Below are 21,591 nucleotides of genomic sequence, written 5' to 3'. Positions count from 1 at the left end.
AGACCGGAAAGCTACACTGATGGCGGCTGGAGGGTGGGGGACTGACTGAAAAAAAAGGGTCAAGTGCCCAGCTCTGATAATTACCGTAGAGCAGGGGTGGGCAAACTTTTTGATTGGTGGGGCACAATGGGTTCTAAAATTTGACAGAGGGGCCGGACCATGAGCAGATGGATGGAGTGTTCCCGGTAAAACTTTCTAGAGCCGCCACTGCGCCTCTCACTAAGTCGGACTCCACCAGACAGAGGGACTGACATCATCTATTGCTCCGCTCGGCCCAATTTTGCACCTCTGCATGCGAGTGATCGAGCTCTATCAGTTCTGACAGCTCCCTAGAGCCTACTGGGATTTGAAAACTCCCTCTTTTCACCCCCAAAACACGCACGCACGCAGGCACACCCACACTTCTCTGCTGTCTTTCTCTAAAACGCACGAAGGACACGGATGAAAGGCGGAAGAAAAGCTGTCAAAGCAAAGAAAGGAGTAGGAATGAGGATATCTGTCAAGATGCTTAGGACAATAGGATACTTTGTCCCTGGTTTCATTATTGGCTTGTGTTTAATTGGAAACAGACAGTTAATCACATTAGCAACAACCTCTCCACAAGTCAAGCATCGTCGTCTCCCGGAGGCAATCACCATGAAGACGCTGTCTCATTGAGTTCCTGCTCAGCAAACTAAAGTCTCTGCAAATTGCTCTTAATGCAAGACTTTGAGCACAAATGACTGCAATGTAAATAAATCATTAGTAGAAAGACTTCAGCCACGAGAAACCCGATGATGGAAAAGACAATCATAAGTGATTTGGATCTACTGTACATTCCAAGGTACATGTGCAGGGTCAGTTTTAGAAACGTTTCCAAAGGTTTGTTGGAAAGGATGCTTTTACTCCTCTACTAATGTTCTTCCAGTCGGCTTCCAATTTTTTTTAAGTGCCTACATTTCCAAATAGTTGATTCAATACCAGATGGGTTAGAGAAACAACCCATCTGTCATACCAGATTAGCTTACCGGACAAATGGTTGTGAATCCATTGCTTTTGCAATTTCAAAACTTTGCTGACTGTCTTTATTTCATGGGTTCAGGGCAAAATGCAACCGTGGGGTGTAATGCCTTATTCTCGTACCTTGTTCTCACCAGAGCACACACATTGTTTTCCAGAATATGTTTAGACGAAAAAACATACCTGACGCTTGATACTTTTTTTTTTCTACACTCTACTTGAGCGCTTTTGTAGTGAGTGACTGTTATGATGTTCATTGTGAAGTACAAAAATGTGACTTGACAGAAAAACATGCAGGATTATGTTGTTGTTTTTACCCACTTTTTGCCCAGTTAAATTAATGGAGACATTCTACCGAGTGGTGCTATAAGAATCGAAATGCGCTTTTCGTTCAAATTTGCATCCAGACAAAGGTGAAGGTGAAGATGCATTATAATAACACCTCGACCTCAATATCGCAGTGTGCACACTCCCTTCACGTATTCCAGCTGTTCAGTCTCACAGTTTCCACCTGACTACTTTCAGTCTTTCGCTACAATTGCTTCTAACCTTTGACTCCACGCACCACTCTTAATCCCTTTTTTGATTCAAGAAAGGATGTAGGCTGAATTATTCAGAATTCATATTTCCATCTTCATCATCCCTCCACACTCAACTCTGACCTAAAAAAAAGTGGTCCCTTTCTTTCACGCGATGAATTACTACCCCATCTTCTGTGAGACCTTGCCAATCTATTAATCTAACTTGCCATTTACTGTCTTTTCTCTGCAGCTCTGTTAAAGGTTGGCTGCCTCTCCTCTCTCTCAATCTGTCACTCAGTCTTTGTGTGCAAATCCCACATCTTACTCCCCCAGACTGAAATATTCAATTTGGATGCCATTTGTTTCACACTTGGCAATAGGGGATATGTTCACTGTCCTATCGTGTAAACTGGGGCTCTAATCAGCAAATGCACTCACCCTTCACCCTGACCAGTGCCAACTTTGTCTTGTCATGAAACAAAATGTAGTTTTTATATTGATGGTACTTACTAGCTCGACAATGAAATTGTGCATGCCATGTGTAGAGAGGATTTGACATAGCTCTTTTTTGATATGTGGGAACAACTTTCTTTTTTGTATAATGAAAGCATTTTATCATGATGACAACATTTAGATATGACGGTTGAACAATCTCTTCTGTGATGCTGATAGATGATAATTATTTTTTTTATTTAATTTTTTTTACAAAAATTGTCAGCCTACAATGTTTTGTCAATATGAACAGCCACAATGAACTCGTTTGTGCCGCTTCCATAATAAAACTAAGTAAGCTTGTAATATTCTAAGACAAACTGAGCTAAACTCTTAGTGCTAGCAAACTAACCACTGGAAAGCAAACCCACACAGGCACGGGGAGAACATGCAAACTCCACAAAAGAAGGTCGGACCTGGAATAGAAACCTGCACTTCTTTACTGTGAAGCAGACATGCGAAGCAGTCACCCACTGTGCCGCCATAAGCAAAGCAATAAATAGTCATTTAAATCAGTACTAACCACCGGGCAGGCTAAATAAAGAGACAAGAACACACCGTAAACTCATGCCATTTACATTCCTGTGACTAACTCGCAAAGTTTCATTTCATTACAGTTTTTGTGTTTGGCCATATCTTTAGTGTTCACGTGTCAAATTTTACCGGTGATTTAACTCAGGCTGAAAATGTGTAAAAACAGTCGTTATTATTCAATGTTGTTTTTCACTTCATGACTAACTTAGTATGTATTCATATCTATGGAAACACTGTTCTAAAAAAAAAAAAAAGCTCCACTGACCTTTTATCCTACAATATAACACTTATTTTCGAGTGAAAAAAAATTGTTTAAATTCCCTAAATATGTTTCCTAAAGTTATTAAATGAGTAATTACACTATTCATGTCTTAAATTGACATTATAGTACCCCTAATCAAAAAAGTATTTTTTTAATTTATGTTTTAAGTAAAATGATTAACAATACATCAGCGGTGCGTCAAAACTGGATCAGGATAAAGACAAAAAGTTAATTATTTTCCTGAAAACAACTTTATTTTAACCAGAACTGCAAGTGGAAATTAAAATGAAACCATAAACTGAACATTAACAAATGTGTGTGTGTGCGTGTGTGTGTGTGAATGTCTCCAGCGTGTGCGTCTGCGTGTGTATGTGTGTGTTTTGTGGGGTCGCATTGAGCCATATTTGATCCACAGAGCAACCCAAAGCTTTTAAACAGCCGATATTCACTGCCGGGTCATATTTGACCTTTACACCACAAATGTCACTTTTTGTTTTTTTTCCAGACCTTTAGAATTTATTAAAATGGTGAAAATTAATTTTGGTTGGTTTAAAATAGATGCGTCTGAGGATGAGATAAAGCCTCGTTCCAGTCCAAAAAAGCAAATGGTACTTTTCACATACCTTAACTTGAAAACGGTTCAATTTTGACCCGAACTCAATCAGAAAGATCGGAAATGTAATTCTAAGCCACCGAAGGAACTACAAAATGACTGTGAAAGCGCATTTGCTAATTAAGGCGAAGCCAACAAGTGTGCAAAAGTGGAACAGCAATGACCCAATTGTGCAGTGTTGAGCATTTGAATCATTAGTTTTGAGCTTCTGTCGCAGGCCATTAACTCATGCCGTGTGAAAAAAATATAAAATCGTTCAGTGTGTGCTCAACTTAACACAACATGACGTGTGTCCTGGTTGGTCCACCAATATAATGGTCGACTTTGTGGTCTGGATTTACCACGGCAATCAGATGCTGTCCAGCTTAATGCAAAACGGTGTACCATGAAAGTGATTGAAGTTGTTATTTTAAGGTAAAATGTATGTTCACACTGCTTAATAAATGTCTCTAACCAGCAAGCAATGTATTGCACTAAATTGGTGCGGCCCTTCATCTTCTGCTGCACCTTAATAGTTAGTTAATTGTCACAAATACTAGGTGCGACGTAGGAGGCTCCACCCACTTAAGATTACCAAGGAAATTGTAGGGACATGACAATAAGCAATAATCTTCGCTGATAGAAGCAAAAAGATGACTTGTATTGAGTGACAACGTTACAGGTAGCAGCGGTGTTCTCAGAAGCATTGCTGAAACGTTGCCGTTTTCGATATGAATTTTTTAGGTTCACAATGTTTACTTATTTCAAGCCAAATAAAACGTTGCTCTTCTTTTTGCGCATAAATATACTTGAACTAAGTAATACTGGTATCTTTCTAATTTCATGAATTTTCTTCTTGTTGTTTTTTACAACCAGTTTTGGGGTACTGTGGATTCCTGCATACCCTTCACCTATTACTAGGATATGTTTATCAATGCTTTTTACATTTTTTTCTATTTTTAATGTTTTGGGGCTTTTTGTCTTACCCTCTGTTTTTCACTGAAATGCATATTTTTAGGTTTTTATTTTTTTTTAAATAATTTTTAGGGTGAATCTTTTTATGATAGCCAATCAGGAGAAAATTGATGGATTTTTTTTTTTGTTACTCTTTTGCATTTTATTATTTTACACTTGCAACAAACTTTAGTGGTCATGTCGCAGATGTTTCAGGGTTAACTCACAAAATACTTTTTTGTTGTTGTTGCCACACAGTCTAAAAGCTATTCTAATATGCTGATCCGTGCAAACTAAATTGCCAACAGTTGACTTAATGCACCATTACCACATCAAAGATTTTCCCCTGCACAGATGTACTTAAAATATGAATTGATGATAGCGTCGCTTTCAGGTTCCAGTAATGCACTCCGCTACCTGAGCTCATGGATCCTTTGGGCCCATCTCATCTCTGATTCCACACTTTCCAAGTAACACCTCGGCTCCAACTGCAAATGTCGACAATCTGTTGCCCGGGGAACAAACTTGTTCTTGGCCTCTGTCATGCAAATCCCGAAAAAAAGGGGGAGAAAAAAAAAAAAAAATCAAGGAAGCTGATCAACACTGCACATTGTTATGACAGTGACAGGATTCAGTAAAGCAGTGCATCAGAACACTCCATTTCTTGGAGAGAATGTCACCATGATCAGGAGGTCATTTAAAAAAAATACTTTGCATTAAAAAAGAGAATAAAGAGACTTTGTTCCTGCATCTAAAATAATTTGATGGAAAGAGGATAAAAAGGGGGAAATGCTCGTCTGGCAAATTAAATCAACTCGAGCTTGCACGTACCTAGAGACCCTCACAGGGGCATTTTCTCCTTGGTGGCTTTAGAACACCCGTCCTCCTCCTAATGGAAGGGAAGCAGAACAGATGGGACACAAATTGCACTTTCATACACCTCAAGGTTCAAGGCAATTTCCCCTCTACGCCTGTGAAGTTCTCGGATTGCCTCTCCATCCTTTGAGCCTTTCACTAATCAAAGGGGTTAGGGTTTGTTCAGTGCCCCGACTTGTACACTGACTCACTCACGCACGCGCACACACGCACACACATGAATGCAACCACATACCCATAAAAGCCCCGATTACATTGACCACCCCTCATGTTTTGACTAGTCATCTGTGGGAATCATTTTAATGACGACATTGATACCATCAAAGTCACTTCCAAAAAGAAAAGAAAAAAAAATGTTTTGCTGTTGTTGATGTTTGCTCTTGAAGGCACGCGTACATTTTGATGTACTTCATAAAGTAGATAATTTTTTTCATTTTTTTTAATACAAATGTAATTTACAAAAACATACAACACATGCAAAACTTTATCAACAGATTCAGCACCAGAAACCATAGTGATCATTGTATGCTCTATGAGAGAATAGAGAAGTGGACAATTACGAGAGTTTACGTTTCTCTTGAGTTTTCTGCATATCAGCTTTGAACAAAGAAAGGTTTTTATTCACATTAATTGTGATATATGTGAAATATAATACACAAATTTGTATTTATTCAAGCACTGCTAGAAGCCATCGCCCATTTGAGTTGCTGTTGTAGCATCCGAGGTGCTGCTGAGGAAGTAACAAAATCCTTCCGGCAATATTGTTTACAGCTCCATTAACAAACAAACATTAGGCCCCATTTGACTAAATACTGCTGACAGATAATATGGTGATCAATCTCCATAGCAACCATGCCCATTAATTAATATTGCACTTGGAGAGTTAGACAGATGATGATTATTATGGAGTGTGCGCAATTTTTGCGAGAGGGGAGAAGTAGGGAGGGAGTTTGTAGGCAGGCTTACCACAGCGCACCATCTTTCATTTCTGGCCTTTGTCCCGCACCAAGAGGCATAGCCTTGCTCTGCATACCAACCACCTGGTTAACTGTGTCCCCAAAGCAATTACAGACAATTGCGAAGCTAGTTAGCAATTAGTGGATTAAATGTAATGAGTCTGCTGTTGCCATGGCGATTGAATTTTTCAATAATACTTGTCAGAATGAAGAGCCCTTTAAGCAGAGAGAGAGAGAGAGAGAGGGGTTTTAACAGAAGGAGGCAGATACAGGTCCAGTCTATTTACTGCTGTCATTAGTTTGTTATTGAATGCAATTAGTACTTTTCATGCGCACTGTAAAACGAGGAAAAGGCAGGGGAAAAAAACATTGTGATTAACCTGCAAAAATCAATGTAACTGCAAAGCTCAGCATGAAATGCAGGCTGTTTATGGCTAAGAGCAGCTGGTGCGTATGGCTTGAAAATAACCGGTTTTCAAGGTCTCCACCTGCTCTATTGTGTTTTGGATCTTATTTTGAATAAGTTGTGTGCACTTAGCTTAAATGTTCTTCACTCAACTGCCAGTCGTAATTATTTGCTCAGTCATATGCATATTGCACATATACATTACCATCTGTGCTTTTTGTCCCTTCGGGGCCAGAGCTGACATATTACAGTGGGAAGACTCATATTGAGCAGGATAATGGATTCCAAACTACAGCATTTCATATCCTGTGTAATTTGATCGCTATTTAGTCTGGATATCTGATGCCCGCTCTTCTCCCTTTATGAAAGTATGTGTGCAAACGGGGGCCTGAATCCAAAAATGATTTATGGCAGATTCATGAAGAGAGGCCAAGGGGAGAGAAACAGATTAGGTAGAAATCTGGAGAGATAAAGATGAGACGTCTGTCTGCCGCTGAGGGCAGCGAGACAAGTCCCGTCTATATCAAGCTCAGGGAAATGTGCTCAGGGCCCTGACAGACAGCATAAAACCATCTCAGAGCTGACACTGACATCATCTTTCGTTTCTCCTCCTCGGGCAAGGGGAGAACTGTGACATTGCCAATTATAAAGTCTTTAGGGTGGCGTTGTACTTTATTTCGCTTCACACTTCACTGTAACCTCGACAAAAATGTCATTGTATGATGATCCTGTTGCGGTCATAAGTTTAGCACTCATTTGGGGATTTGAATGATTTACTTGAAAAACTGCTTTCTTGGAAATTAAAAAATAAATCCATGCATGTCAATGTTTTTTTTTTAAACAGTAATTTTCTGCAGTAGTTTATCTTGAATATTTTACATGCAGATTCAACTGCAGTAATCCTCTACGATTCACAAAAAGTAGACAGCACCCTAAGAATATTCATGCTTGCCTATAGTTTAAACTTTAAATACGCCATAAATACTTGAATATCGTTTAAAAGTCATTTTACAACAGTATCAGTAAAAATAAAAGGCACACATATTATTTAAGTAAAAAAAGCGTCACCGCTTCAGACCTGTAAAACAATTGCTACTTGCCTATTAGCTATTTAAATACTTTTTTCTCCCCATAGTGTAATAACAAAAAAAAAAGAGACGAAAGTAAACAATTTCCAAACTTTTTCCACCATTTGTGATACATAACCTGTACAACTCAATTGAAAAAAAAAAGTAGTACATCGTTTTGACAGGGATAAAAATAAAGAGAGATGATGATGAAATGCGGGTGCAAACGTGTGCACACTCTCTTAGAATCAGGGACATAGCTGCACTCAGAATTAACAAATCACATTGAAACTCATGTTAAATAGAAATGAGTACAAGCTTGACACCATTTAATCTGCTTCAGATTAAACCCCAAAAAAGATACATTTTCAATGGCTGTTTTCTGACATTTTGCTATTGCTTTGTGACACTAAAGACCCAATTTTCAACTGTGGGTGGAGTTTGTTTTTTTCTTTATTTATTAATATTTAAACTGTTATCTTATTTAAAGGGATATTTTAGTAATTTTGCATTTTGTTACCTGAATTATACTTCAATTACACTCTTAATGTGTTAGTATTAGCACGGTGGGTGACTGGTTAGCACGATGGCCTCACAGTTCAGTGGTCGTGGGTTTGATTCCGGCTCCGGCCTTTCTGTGTGGAGTTTATAAGTTCTACTCGTGCCTGCGTGGATTTCCTCCGGGTACTCCAGGTTTCCTCCAACATTTCAAAAACATGCATGGTAGGTTGATTGGCCATTCTAAATTGTCCCTAGGTAAGAGTGCGAGAGCGGATGGTAGGTTAAATTCGACACTCTAAATTGGTTCTAGGTGTGAGAGTGAGCCCGAGTTTTTGTTTGTGTGCCCGGCGATTGTCTGGCAACCAGTTCAGAGTGTACCTGCCTACTGCCCGATGACAGCTGGGATAGGCTCCAGACCCTGCGACCCTGATGGATGTATTGGTATTTCAACAGTGGGCTTAATTGAAGGGACCTCTACTGATTTAGCAATTTTTTCCAATAAGAAGTCAATATTTTTTCTATAATGAATTTTATAATGTCATTATTTTTTATGAACAATTAAAACCTTTGAAAACACATTTTGTGTTGAGGGCTCAGGTAACACGCAAGTATCCTTTGAACAACTTCAGCAACGCTAAAACAATCCAAGGCACGGGACTGTTAATCTGTGATTCTCAACTGATGGGTCAGGACCCAAAGTCGATTGCTTTCGTCACGAGCTCGTCTGGAAGCAAATACAGTGTATTGCAGCCTTTGGCTAACGGACGTCATAGCTCGCAATATGTTTTGGGCAGTATGTCAAACCGTATTTCAAAAAGTAACATAGTGAGACTATTTTTTAACAAAACACAAAATGGCGCTTTATCATTTTTTTCTGGGAATGTTGGCCACATAAGGAGCAGAGCATGTTCCCTGTGTGAGAAGCTCACATAGCTAAACTCCAAAGCGCCTCCATTCAATCCCTTCCCTTGCCATCAGCGGGTCAAGCAAACGTCGTCATCCTACCACAGTGATGTTTGTTCCATGAAGCAACGTTTGTGCTGACAAATTGAGAGAAAACCTGAGCTGATTCAGCCCATTTCCCCAACTTTCAGTTTCCATCTCTATTTCATTTCTCCCCCTCCTCTCAGGTGCGACAACTGCCAGACGTAATGCCGGTCAGTGTGAGGCCGCCTGCAGTAGAGCAGAGTGCTGGAAGTTCTGTGTGATTACGCCTGAAGCCCCCCTGCTGTGGCGTAGGGAGTGCGAGGGAGAGCGGTGAGCTTTTAATACCACACACAATAGGGCACCTCAAGCCCAGACAGGCACCATATTTACACTGAGCCCAGGCTCTCCCTGAGCATTATGACAGAGCAGGCAGAATGATCACCCCTCGCCTTGCAGCTGAGGATCCATAATTCATGAAGAAAGGTGGATGGGGTGCAAACAGGGCATGCTTACAGGGAGTGGGGGCATGGAGGGGGGCTCTGCCTGAGGAGTGTGTCCTGAGCCCTGTGTGTCTAAGTAATTAAATGGGATTAGGTATGCGCTGAACCCATTTTCAGAGAGATTGGCTGGCAATGCCATTATTATTGGAAAGGATCAGAGGGGCTTAAAGGCATTGGGGAGAAAGGTAGCTGAAGAGAGTTTTGAAGAGATTTATTGAAAAAAAAAATCACTAATGTAGGTTGCAGGTGGGAGACAGTCATCTTTTACGTCTGCATTTAAGAGGTGAGAGAGGTTGTGGCTTTGCTTCCTCTAAGGGTGGGGGACGAGGCAAGACACTCATGTCAAAGGTGGCACTGCGAGCCTGATGTCCACAGAGCGCTCTGCCCAAAACATCCGTTTCTAATTTGTGTGACAATGCTAGTGCGGATGGCGCCTGATTTGCAAGAGGGTGCCCGCAGCAGAACTCATTTGAATAAGCACACATCCGAGTTATCAGGCGGAAGTGTTTCCAGACAGACAGAGCGCTAACAACCTTTTGTCAGTGTAGTCAGACACTCTCAGCAGCCAGCGTTTCTCCACGTGCACCTGGACTGTAATCCGAACACAGCTAACAAGGCGAGTCCAAACACAATCCGGTATTGTAATCCCAATATTTTATTCCAAATCTGAAAGGAGGCAAAATCTCAGACAGGATACCAAATCAGAGATGATTTCCTCTTGCCAAAAGAACCGAGGCAACTTCTTGTTTGTGCCTCCCTTCTTCCCTTTGGCGACAGCAACCCTGGGAGAGATGCAGAAAGCACGTCCCCCAGGGAGAAAAGCTGCCTCGGGCCGCAGAAAGCCTATTTACAACAAGCTGTGCTTGTTACTTTCATCAAAATAGAGCACAGAGCTTTTTCTCGTGCCTTGTTTTTGTGCTTTTGGCAGGAGGTTGTTATTGTCAAGCACCGACTCCATTGTGTTCAGCGGTGCGGTGAAAGTTTAGTCGAGTAGAGATGGTTGGCCACAAAAGCTTTGTCCGTGAGAGGTCATTGTGGTTTATAGACTTGGAAGGAGGTAAGTTTGGGAGGCACTGGCCCACTCCATCCTCGGCTGTCCTCTATCATCTTCAATTAAAGGATCGACGGTCTCTAGCGGGCACGTTTGTCATAATCTATTGGCGATGGCACATTCCAGATATTGAAGGAAAGGACAGAAAATCAATAGGCTGGATTGGTCTGCCAGGCCCAGAGGGAGGTCTCCTTACCCGGGCTTGCATGGCTCAGGCTCAATTGTCCTCCATCAAGTCTCTGTTTTTACTACTGTTTGCGCCATCACTTTGAATTTCGTCCAAGGGGTTTGATGATTTAAAAAAGAAAAAAAAAACGAGTGGGGGGGGCATACAGTGTATAGCATGAAGGTTTTGTAGTGCACTGACCGGCCATATGCCCTCCAGTCAAATATGCAATCACTTCTAGTCTGTCTGTAGACATGAATGCTTTGGATTGGGGCCATCTGGGATTCATCTCCTTTGTAGCATACAATGGGTGCTTTACAAAGATACTTACAGATTTTTAGGAAATCAAATTTTGGTTTTGGAACTGCACTCCATACTACTGTACATCCATTTGTGTCTGTCTGCCCATCTATGTCTCGTTCAACAGTACCTGGCGGTCTGTTTCTCATAAAGTTGAGCAAGTACAAAGTAACACTGAATTTGGTACAATTTAAGATAAATGTTCTCATCTCATCTCTTTTGATCCTTTGCGAGGGCTCTTATCAAGTCAAAGCAGACGCTGTCTGAAAAAAAAAAAGGCAACACAGGGATGAATCAAGGTCAATGACTTCTTGACAACCACTCCACCCATGTGGTATTATCTTTCATTACCTGTCCACATCAATACACACTCCTGTTTTTCTTCTTTTGACTTCTTTTCAACAGTAGCTATTGATTCATTGGCCTGTAAGGGACCAATCACGCTTGTACTATTACCACCGAATGGCAGTATTCGTGTCTGAAAGCTGTACATCACTGTGTGCGTGCAAGAGACATGATAATCATAGAAAAACACAATTCTCCCACAGGGTGGGTGACGCTATAACTAATCTGATATGACTTATGTTTGGCTACTCTTTCTTGCTGAAGTATTTACAACAAAGCTGAAAAGGAATATCACCCTGGAGCCGGTGGGCGGGGGATATGTCCACCTAGGATCTATATAGTCCTCCATCAAAACCACCTCCCTAGCTTTATGAGAACATTAATCAGAGGTTGCGCAACTATCTTCAAAGCACCTTGACAGTGTGAGTTGCTTTTGTTCCTTTTAAATGTTTCTTCTCTGTGTGGGCTTTGTCGTACAAAATGGCCAATGTTTATCATATGTTGAATGAAGACAAATGGAATTCAGGCATGGTGGGCAATTTCGACCGTCATTGGCCAGTAGCTGGCCCGTCATTCTATCATTATTTCAGGCCGGCCCAGTCTGTCAGTCGTCAGTTGGTCACTTTATTATCACTGCTCTTCCGTCATCGCTAAATTAGTTTGCCGCTGCTATTTAAGGACCATCAGTTAAAAAAACGACTGTACTTTAGCTTTTTGACTCTACATGAGACCGTCACTGTTCTGCTGTTCTTCTGCTATCTATTGGAAATGTGTTTATGTGTTTTAGTTTGTGTTATAATTACCTGCTAATTTATATGGCGGCATATGGAAAGTGCTTTGTTACAGCTCCAGCTGTTGTGCAATGCGCTTTAAAAATGAAATTGTATTGAATTGTATTGTACGGTTCTATCGTCCTGAATGATTGTAATCTAACTGTAATTTCGCAATGATGGAAGCGTTAAAGTAATTAAGATGGAGTGACAGATTGGTAACTGACAGACTGGGTCAGCCTGAAATAATGACCAAATGGCGGACTCTTGGGTCGGGCGCTGGGCTAATGACGGCCGTATTGCCCACCTCTGAAATTTAGTATGTCCTTTTCTCAGCATTCATACGTGCAATTCCAGCTGCCCCCATCTAAAAAAGCGAGACAAGCGTCTGCAAGAGATGGAAAAGTCAGCAATTGCTACAGCAAACATCTTTTGCCTTAAGAATGCTTGCGAACCCTCCACCCCCAGCTCCACAATTACACACACAGCTGCACATTGCAGCAGGCCTGCGGAGTGAGAGCATCTAGGTCGGACTGTATACACTTTTAATTGGCAGTCTGTAGGCACATGATGAGTGATATGTGCCAAACAAGTGAGCACAAGGAGGAGATGCAGTTAAAAAGCCATCACTCCTGCAGCATAGCATCGTCTTCACATTGGCCGTGATAAATGCAGAGCACGAGAACTCCCCATCCACCATTATCATCAGATTCATCTCCGCCTGTGCTCGGTGGTCCCACTAAAGTCTGCCACCGAGTTATTTATGACGCACATGGAAAAGGCGGTTTTTTAACAGGCCTGCCAGTGGTGGGAGCAGAACACAGAGCATGAGCTTAGATGAGCCAGTGGCTGTTTAGTAAATAAATCAAATGGCTAAATGAGGGCAGCCAGCGGAAAGAGTAAGACCCCCCTCCTGTTAATTATGCCCCAGGCTGCAGCTCCTGGACTCTGCCACTAACAGGTTCTTGGACGATGCGATTGTTAAAACAGGCCAGACGCTGTGTTGTAGGTAGTAGCGCCACGCTCGGCCCCATCAGATCGGACCCGGGCCATGAATTATGCGCTGCCAATGGAAAGAAGCCAAATAAAACGTGTGCAGGGTAATCTTCACTAAGGAGCCTCCACTCCAGTCGTTTCCTTTAACAACCTGTCCCCTTTTTGAAAAGATTCACTTCCTAATCACAGATGAGAGATGTGCACATCAAACAGCACCAGCGACTTTGGTCTACACAGCTGCCTTATAAAAGCAAACAAGCTATAAATAAAAGAGAATTTTATAGAGGGGCGTCTGTCGGGCATGTGGGGCTGAAATAGAGAGGAGAAGAACACAGGGGGGATGAAAGGGAGAGGTGAACAAGTGAAGGGTCGGGGAAGAAAAGGAAACTGCTGTTTGGCATAGGAAGATGGGAGAAGGGAGAGGAAGTCAAAGAAAAATGAAGGAAAATAAAAAGAGGGCTAGAATAGGATAAGAAAGGATAATGGCAATGAAACGGAACAGAATTAATAAATGAGAAACAATAGGATAGCTTAGGACAGGACAAGACAGCAAAGGTTGACATGGGCGGGAATAGCGCATGGTGTTGCCTCCTCTACTGACACAATGTGATGCCATTTGGATGGGATTCCATCCATGAACAGGTTGGCTTAGGGTGGGTCCGGTGTCACAGCTTGTAATGAAATCCTTTCATGTGGCAGATGATAAGAGGGGGCGAACAAGGGAGAGGGCCCTCTGGGGAGGAGAGGACACCCAACCACCACTTCCACTGGAGCACTGGAGAGGAAAAGTGCGGGTGTGGGCAGGAAGCAACTCCACAGTGACGAGACGGGTTCTTACCAAAGACAATTGACTGTTGACTAAGCCCCTGTCAGTTTTTCCATTCTTGCACAGCATGCAGTTTGCACTGCACAATGGGGAAGAGTTCCAATTTTGGCCTCACAGTTTGACATCATTTTAGACAAAAGCAGTTTGCTTCTCTGGAGATGACTGTCAATTTGGCCTCCACAAACATAAAACATCAATGTCGTACTCGCATGGCTCAGTGTATTTGTTTCGGCTAAGTTATTTTAAAAAACAGCTTTTCAGAAATCATTCAAGTACTGTATTTGACACAAACACAATGGACTTTTTGCACGCATAACTTCTCCTGGTCTTTGAGAACGAATACATTTGATGACCTCAAACACTGCTTGCACCAAACTATTGAATGTACTGATTACACAATCATACATTTAGCAAACAAAGTTTGTTTTTCAGTCAGATGGTGTTACGGTAGAGTGTAACATATCGACAGTTGAAACTGAACAATCTGATTCCAAGTCCACATGTTGGGCTCAGTTAGGCATACATGTGTGCGGGCAGGCGTGTGTGCGTCCAGTCTACTGAGAGAGGACCAGAGAGTGTAATTTAGCGATTGTTTGACAACAAGAAAAGTGTTGTGTGGTTAGTTTCTGCAGGCTTGAAAAGGCGTGTGGGACTGCGATGTTGACACTGAGCTTGTCGATCTTGGGAGCTTGGCTACTTGAAAAGTAGATCTTGGGTGAAAAAAGGTTGGACATCCTTGTGCTATGCCATTTGACCTTTACATCAGAAACGCTTAATGAATGGCCCTTCCAAAAACGCTACAATTTTTCCCCCCGGGGTTTTTGTTCAGGGAAAAATGTACCATTTAGCAAGCCAGCCAAAACTTATTTTGGATGAGGGATAGAAAGTTGCTGAGGCAAAACTTTTCCTGAATCCCAATCAAATTTAAGCAACATTAATTCTGTGCCTTTTCAAAATATAAAAGAAGAGTCTACACAATTCTAAATGGGCTCCCAGTCAAGATAGTTAGGTGTATATGCTAACGTTTGCTGATTACGACTTCAGCGCATCTGCTGATTATCCTTATCCTGAGCCCACAGATGCTTCCAACATCATGAGTGAGACTAAGCAAAGAGTCATTTACCGTAAAGAAATCTGTATATAACCCCATGCTGTGCCCATGCTAAGCATGTTTGTTTGTGTGTGGCCTTAAGAGCTTGGCTCTCCAGGTGTCTCCAGTGGAATCACTCGGTCATTATCAGAAATCTCCACCTGCTGTCTCAGAGCAGCCTTGCAAGCTTTACTGTGGACAGAAATCGATATGGCCGTCACAAACAATCATTGGTCAGCTATGTGTTTCAGTGCACACCCACTGTTCACACAAATATATATATATATATATATATATATATATATTGTTGCTTTTTTATTGCAAACAAAGTGCAAAGGAGAAAGATAATTTGACAGAGAGAGTCTGAGATGTGCATTGAGAGACCTTGTATTTTTGACACCAGCATGCGAGGCATGTTATTGACGCTTACTTTGAAGGTGAGGGCAGAGCAGTAATTACTTTTCTGCTTCTGAAAACACAAGAATCCTTGCCAAAGTTGTTTTGTAGGAGTCAAAACAAATTGATTTTTATTAACAATGCCAGATCACCTGATCTTGCACACAAGAGGCGAAGGTGCTTTTTGATTCATTGGAATTCACATACGCCAGGGCTGTTTTCATCTAAAAAGTTTGTTTCCTCCCCCCCAAGTGTTCCACTGTTGTGCCTCGGAGGGTTGTAAGGGGAGGTATCTTGAGCTGATCAAGGCTCCTTTTGTTTTGTTTCCATCTCCCATCAGACCAGATGCGAGGTTATCGCCAAGCCATTTGTCCTTACAATGCTGGTAATCTACAGAGCTGCTGCGCACTAGTCTCAAATATCAATTAAATAATCAGATGCAATCTCATGCCTTTGTTCCCCACAGACAGCCCAGACCACAAAGGACTTCTGTTTACTGACCTGAATATCATTTTAAAATCTCAACTACACACAACGTATTCAATACACCGATGGTCACTGAGGGTATAGTGCTTCACTTGTCTGACTTCTGAAACCGTCAGCGTGAGTTCAGTTCCCATTCAGCGACAGCGTGATTGTGAGAGTAAATGGTTGTCTGGTTCTGTATGTACACTGTGATTGACTGGTGACAAGTCCAGGATGTAGTCTGCTTTTAACCCAATGTCATCTGGAATCGTGTCCTGCTCCCAACTACACTGAACAGGATAAGTGGTATAGAACATGTGGGCGGGATCTGGGTTAAGGAAAATATTATTAAAGGTGCTGATAGAGAAATTTGATTTTAACAAGTGCAAAATAAATACTAACAAGTACTTGGGTCACACTGACCTAAAAGCATAATTGCTCAAGTCAGTTTTTAATATTTATTTTTTTTAAATAAGAAAAAAAAAAAGCATGTTCAACAACTGAGACCCGAGTGAACAGTTTCAGCTTACCATGTGAATGACTGAGAACCAAACACATTTTTTATCAAAGCAGAATTGTATTTTTTATTCATATAATGACAGTAAATTAAAACTAACTTGGCCAATTATGCTATTAGGCTAACAATGTGATGTAAATCAAGTTGAACATTTGGAAAAAAAATAATGTAACAGTGTAATAACATCATATTAAGAAAATAATGATTGATCTGATCTGTAAAAATGATTTAAAGTACATAAATGAGAAGTCCTGCCAAATTATTGCTTTGTAATGTAACAAATGAGGAGTGACTTCAAATAAAAAAGAGAAAAATCAGGCAAGAAGTGCGTTGGAGGGTGTGTCAAACCCCTACCTACAGGAGTGATGTCGCCAACACTGGGATATTTACAGTCAACATCTGGGACAAGCTGTCGTATTTGAGCAAAAGACCAATGAGCGTGCAGCTTCATCAAAGCAACAACTGCCACAGGCTGCCATGTGAGGGCCTGTGTGTCACACATCATTTCCCTCGGGTCTTCATGTCTTTTGGCAGGGAAATGAGTCGTGGCAAACATTCCCGTTTACACACCGCAGTGATGTGTTTTTCTTTTATTCCACACCAGGAGTGCTTCATGCTGAAATTTCACTCCTACATGCTGGTAGTATGAGAAGTACTGTCGGCCCTGAAACAAAAAAAAAAAAAATTAATTAAAAAATGAGCCGTGAGAATTTACCTGAATGTTATTTATTATCAAGTATACAAATCAGTTTGGCGTGATCATAGGCAGTTTTACAGGGTGGCAGCTGCCACCGCTACCAAATTCCTTGCCAGTTGACAATAAATCTATCAATACAAAATTCCAAATTGTATTGTAAACGTTCCAGATATTGCCTCCATAAGTGTCAACATTTTAATTGCTAATTTATTCCCACTTGCAACGAGGTTTTCTGCCTGGCTAAAACAATACATTGTAATGTCTTTCAAGGCTCACAGAAGACGTTTGTCAACAAACTCAAGTTTATGTACGACAAAACACAGCTACTGTATGTATATGAACAGCACACACGCTTATTCGTTGGCTGTCTCTCGCTCTCTCTCGCTCTCGTTCCCAAACTTTCAGCGCGATACATTCACAAACTCAGAAATACGAATTCTCGAAGTATCAGAACATGACTTTTACCTCTACTCCGCAGCGTTCAACAACTCATAAGACGCACATAACGCAGTTCATTCCAATATATCATGATCCAGTGCTAAAAAAAACAGAAAATAATTCTCATAATCTTTATGGTTTTCTTTTTCAGACTTCAGGTTACAGGGGCATACTTCATATTGAGTTTGCAGATCAATTAAATTATTTTATATGATACACACTAGTGAAGCAAAGCAAAACGTTTTGGATGAATAAATCTTTCATAATAACTTTAAAAAAATGTTTTCTTTTCCTAATTTTACTCATCTGATCTCAGTCTCTTCTACATTAAAAATGTTTGACGCCTGCACAGAGCAAAATATGTTTATAAATATTTATTTTTATATTTATAGATAGTCACAGTTGAAAACATGCATTGTGTATAGTTTCTGGTTCCATTTTAAAATGCACTTAACATTTATAAGTTGCAACATCATTTATAAACATGTCAGGAATGCTAGTACAAACTGCAGTTTAATCAAAGTTGAACGTGCTATCTGCGTAATTGACTGATTTGATGTTGCTCAAACAGAAAACTCTATATAAAATTATATGCGGCATACATGGATGGAGAGGATGGGCCAAAATAATGGGGGGGGGATATATATATATATATCTTAGTGCTGTCAAGTGATTCATTTTTTAACGCATTAATCACAAAAAATTCCATGATTAATCACATTTTTCAACTACTATTTTTTGCAAAGCTTATAACAGATATTTACTTGAATAATATCGTGGAATCGATGCAAAATCACCAAATATGAAGTATATTTAATTGAAAGACTGTTCTAATAGCTTTTTTTGGATTCTTGAATACGATCTAAATGGAGACATTTTTGCAGACATTTCTTTTTGAAACATTTCTCAAAACTGCCCACAAGTGCCACACTCCAGCAGTGTTGGTTTGCAAGGCCCAGTGGTAACTTAAACACAGTGTTTTGTTCTGAGACGTGCTAAAGACAGCCAATATGGCACAATATTTGCAAAGCATGCAAATTATTTTTTAAGTAAATCAAACTGAGTTAACTGAGTTAAAATATTTAACTGAGTTAATTTTTTGGGGATTAATCACCTGAGTTAATTCTTTAATTTTGACAGCCCTAATATATCTATATCTATCTATCTATATATATATATATTAGAATTAGAATTAGAAATCCCTTTATTGTCATTGTACTCAAGAGTACAACGAGATTAGAGAGCTCCCCTCTCCAGTGCAATACAACAATAATACAAATATATAAATTAGATAAATAAGAGAGTGCAATGGAAATATATATATATATATATATATATATATATATATATATATATATATATATGCGCACTATGTTTTATACATTTATTTCTGATAGTTTATATCTAGGTTAGCAATAGTTAAGTAGCAAAGTAGCAGAAAGCTCTTCGCCCATGTTTTGGTATGAGTATCTCGTGAGCTTGAGACCTCTGCAGGTAGATTTACTGCGGCGAGAGGAAAACAAACTCCTCCTCTGGTGGGTGGGGTCCCAACCTATAAATTTTAAAGGTTCATATATGAAAGGGCAGGGAAAAGTAGCTAATTCATCAAAGCACGTGGTTGTTGGCTTTTACAAAGAGAACAAAGGGCTCCGTAAATCATTACTAATCAGACACCCGTAAGCAAATTAAACTGGTGAAAGAATCAATGGTCCTGGATCGATTGGTGTAAAGGACAGCTGATTTGACCCCAGAGAACTGTGGAATTCCAGAGGCCACACAGAATACCACAGATATGTTTCCACTTCATAGCCGCAGCTGTCAGTCTTCATTTATGTCAAGGCGGGCCGTCGACTCTGAAAGTAACTCAGGCGGGCTTGACTAAAACAAAACCTTGGAGGGCAAAGCAATATAGGGCAGAGAGAAGTTTGATGGCATCTCGCTGGATAGACAGAAGATTATGGTAAGATCTCGGTCTGTCTGTATCATCACCCCCACTTCCCCCCCCCCAAAAAAAAAAAGGTGGATGACTCCTCAGACTGCAGCTGTGCAACAGATGGCCTCAAGTTCACGGATGGCTCATTTCCACATCTTTAAGGTCACAGATAACGGCTTTACCAACAGCAATTTCAACTTTGACTTGTTGGCCTGAAGGGTGGAACGCATTAAATCATTTACTCATTAAACCATCACTCTTTCCATGCATCTCGCTGTCCATCCATCCTCCCACTACTTTGAATTACAATATCTGGCTCCTCAATGTCATTTTAGTCAGCCTATTTCACCATCCATCATTGCAGTCCAGATTTAGATAACCTCAACAACGATGGACCGCAAAGAGATTCCTTGATCTCCAGGGAATAAAGTAATACTGGTCGGGCTGACACTTGAAGTCTAAAGGATGACACCTAAAGACTGGGGTCATTCTCTGACATGTGCAAACATTCACGCTTACCAGACATTACATCTAAATGTTTGTTCACCCTCACGTTCCCTTTTGCCCTTCACCGACACAACAGATTCATGTACCTCTTTGATTTATATTAAAAGACATGCAACGAAACAAACCCGTATGAGTCACTGAGCTGTGATTTATTGTTAGCCTCCCAAAGCCCCGTTCTCTATTCCTACTTAAGGAGGTTTGTATTTGTTATTTATGCATACACCGTAAACTCATTATGCTGTCATTTATCCCACAATAACAGCATGAATCTGTTTCCTCAATTATCACCCATTTTTACTTGCTTCTATAGAACCCCAGGTCACATGCTTGCACATCCCACACGGCACCTTTGCAAGCGTGATGTAGAATAAAGTTGTGAATTCCACAAATGTTTCACCTTGTTAGAAGCGTACAATTATAGCACAGACCCCCGAGGCAAACCTAATCTCAAAGTGAAGGGAAATCTTCTATTATATCAAGCGAAATTACTGTGAGCTTTTCTCGGCCTATTCCGATAAGATACCGATCAGGCAAATAGATTGCCTTTTCCATTATCTCCGGAGAGATCTCGGAAGGCATTGGGTAGATAATTTGCTAATGTTTCCTGTGACCTCTCCAGATTTAAATGATGTCTTTGGCTACATGTCAACCGAATGCCTGTGTTTTCCAAGGAGTAAATAACTCACAGTCGTTAATATTCTCAACAACGTAAAAGTTTATATTTGATCTCTGGCAGTTACAGACGAGTCTGGTCTAGTCTAGTTTAGTCTAGTATGGAGTGGTCTTAATGCTACTTCAACTGGTGGTACTGAGGTTCTTCACAGACCTTGTGTTCAGAACAACAATAATAATGCCAGAGAAATGGAGCAAAATGCAAAATAATATATTGCTAACTAGGCTACTAAAGTCCAATCTCTATTTCAATGAGCAGAAATCTGCTCTCATTTCCTGCCATTTTGAAGTGTGGTTTAATTATTCGGCGTCTAATTAACAAAATGAAATAAGCTGCTTTGATGTGGGGAATTTAAAGAAATAAATGTGCATGGTGAAATCATTTTAATAATTGAGTTACTTTGTCTTTCCACATTAAAGCAGGTGCCCAATTTCATGTGTGTTTCTATCATGAAGACATGGCAGCGCACTAAAAACATGAAGGCTTAGCCGCTTAAATGTTGCTCATATACAATTCAATTTTGTATTAATATGCAGACGAGCAGATAAAAAGGTTTGGGCTTCACATTTTATGTCTCATTCAGCTGCTGCACTCTAACTCTTTGAAAAAAAATTGGTTTAAAGACTAACATTTTGTTTGGATCAGATCAAGGTGAAAGACTTTTTTGATTGTGATCTCAAATGAATATATCCATCCAGCCATTATCCGCATAAAATGTGTTTCAAGGAGAAATGTCTTTGTTGCATGTCAGAAAACTATTATTCAGTTCAAAGTCAAGCTCAAGCTGGCTGAATTAATACTCAAACGTGGCTATAGTTCAAACGCCCCTGGAGT

At 40.5% G+C, this 21,591-nt stretch overlaps 1 protein-coding gene across 2 annotated transcripts in view; it reads right to left on the bottom strand.

Annotated features, from left to right (window-relative positions):
• Positions 1-4,707: 4,707 nt before the first annotated feature.
• mvk (mevalonate kinase) overlaps positions 4,708-21,591 on the bottom strand; it is a 47,808-nt gene continuing 30,924 nt past the window's right edge. The window contains exons 10-11 of one of the 2 annotated variants that reach the window (XM_088297383.1): positions 5,186-5,243; positions 4,708-4,892 (exon numbers count right to left, since the gene is read on the bottom strand). In XM_088297383.1, coding sequence (XP_088153509.1) covers positions 5,224-5,243 — 20 coding nt within the window. In that variant the 3' untranslated portion in view covers positions 4,708-4,892; positions 5,186-5,223. Of the gene's footprint in view, positions 4,893-5,185; positions 5,244-16,593; positions 17,174-21,591 lie in introns of those variants that run through there. The other variant, XM_088297382.1, reaches the window with a different exon arrangement.

Source organism: Idiotropiscis lumnitzeri, chromosome 1 (genome assembly GCF_059441095.1).
Source record: "Idiotropiscis lumnitzeri isolate Australia: NSW breed Sydney's pygmy pipehorse chromosome 1, RoL_Ilum_1.0, whole genome shotgun sequence".
Taxonomy (NCBI): domain Eukaryota; kingdom Metazoa; phylum Chordata; class Actinopteri; order Syngnathiformes; family Syngnathidae; genus Idiotropiscis; species Idiotropiscis lumnitzeri.
This window is presented reverse-complemented; position numbering and strand designations above follow the sequence as displayed.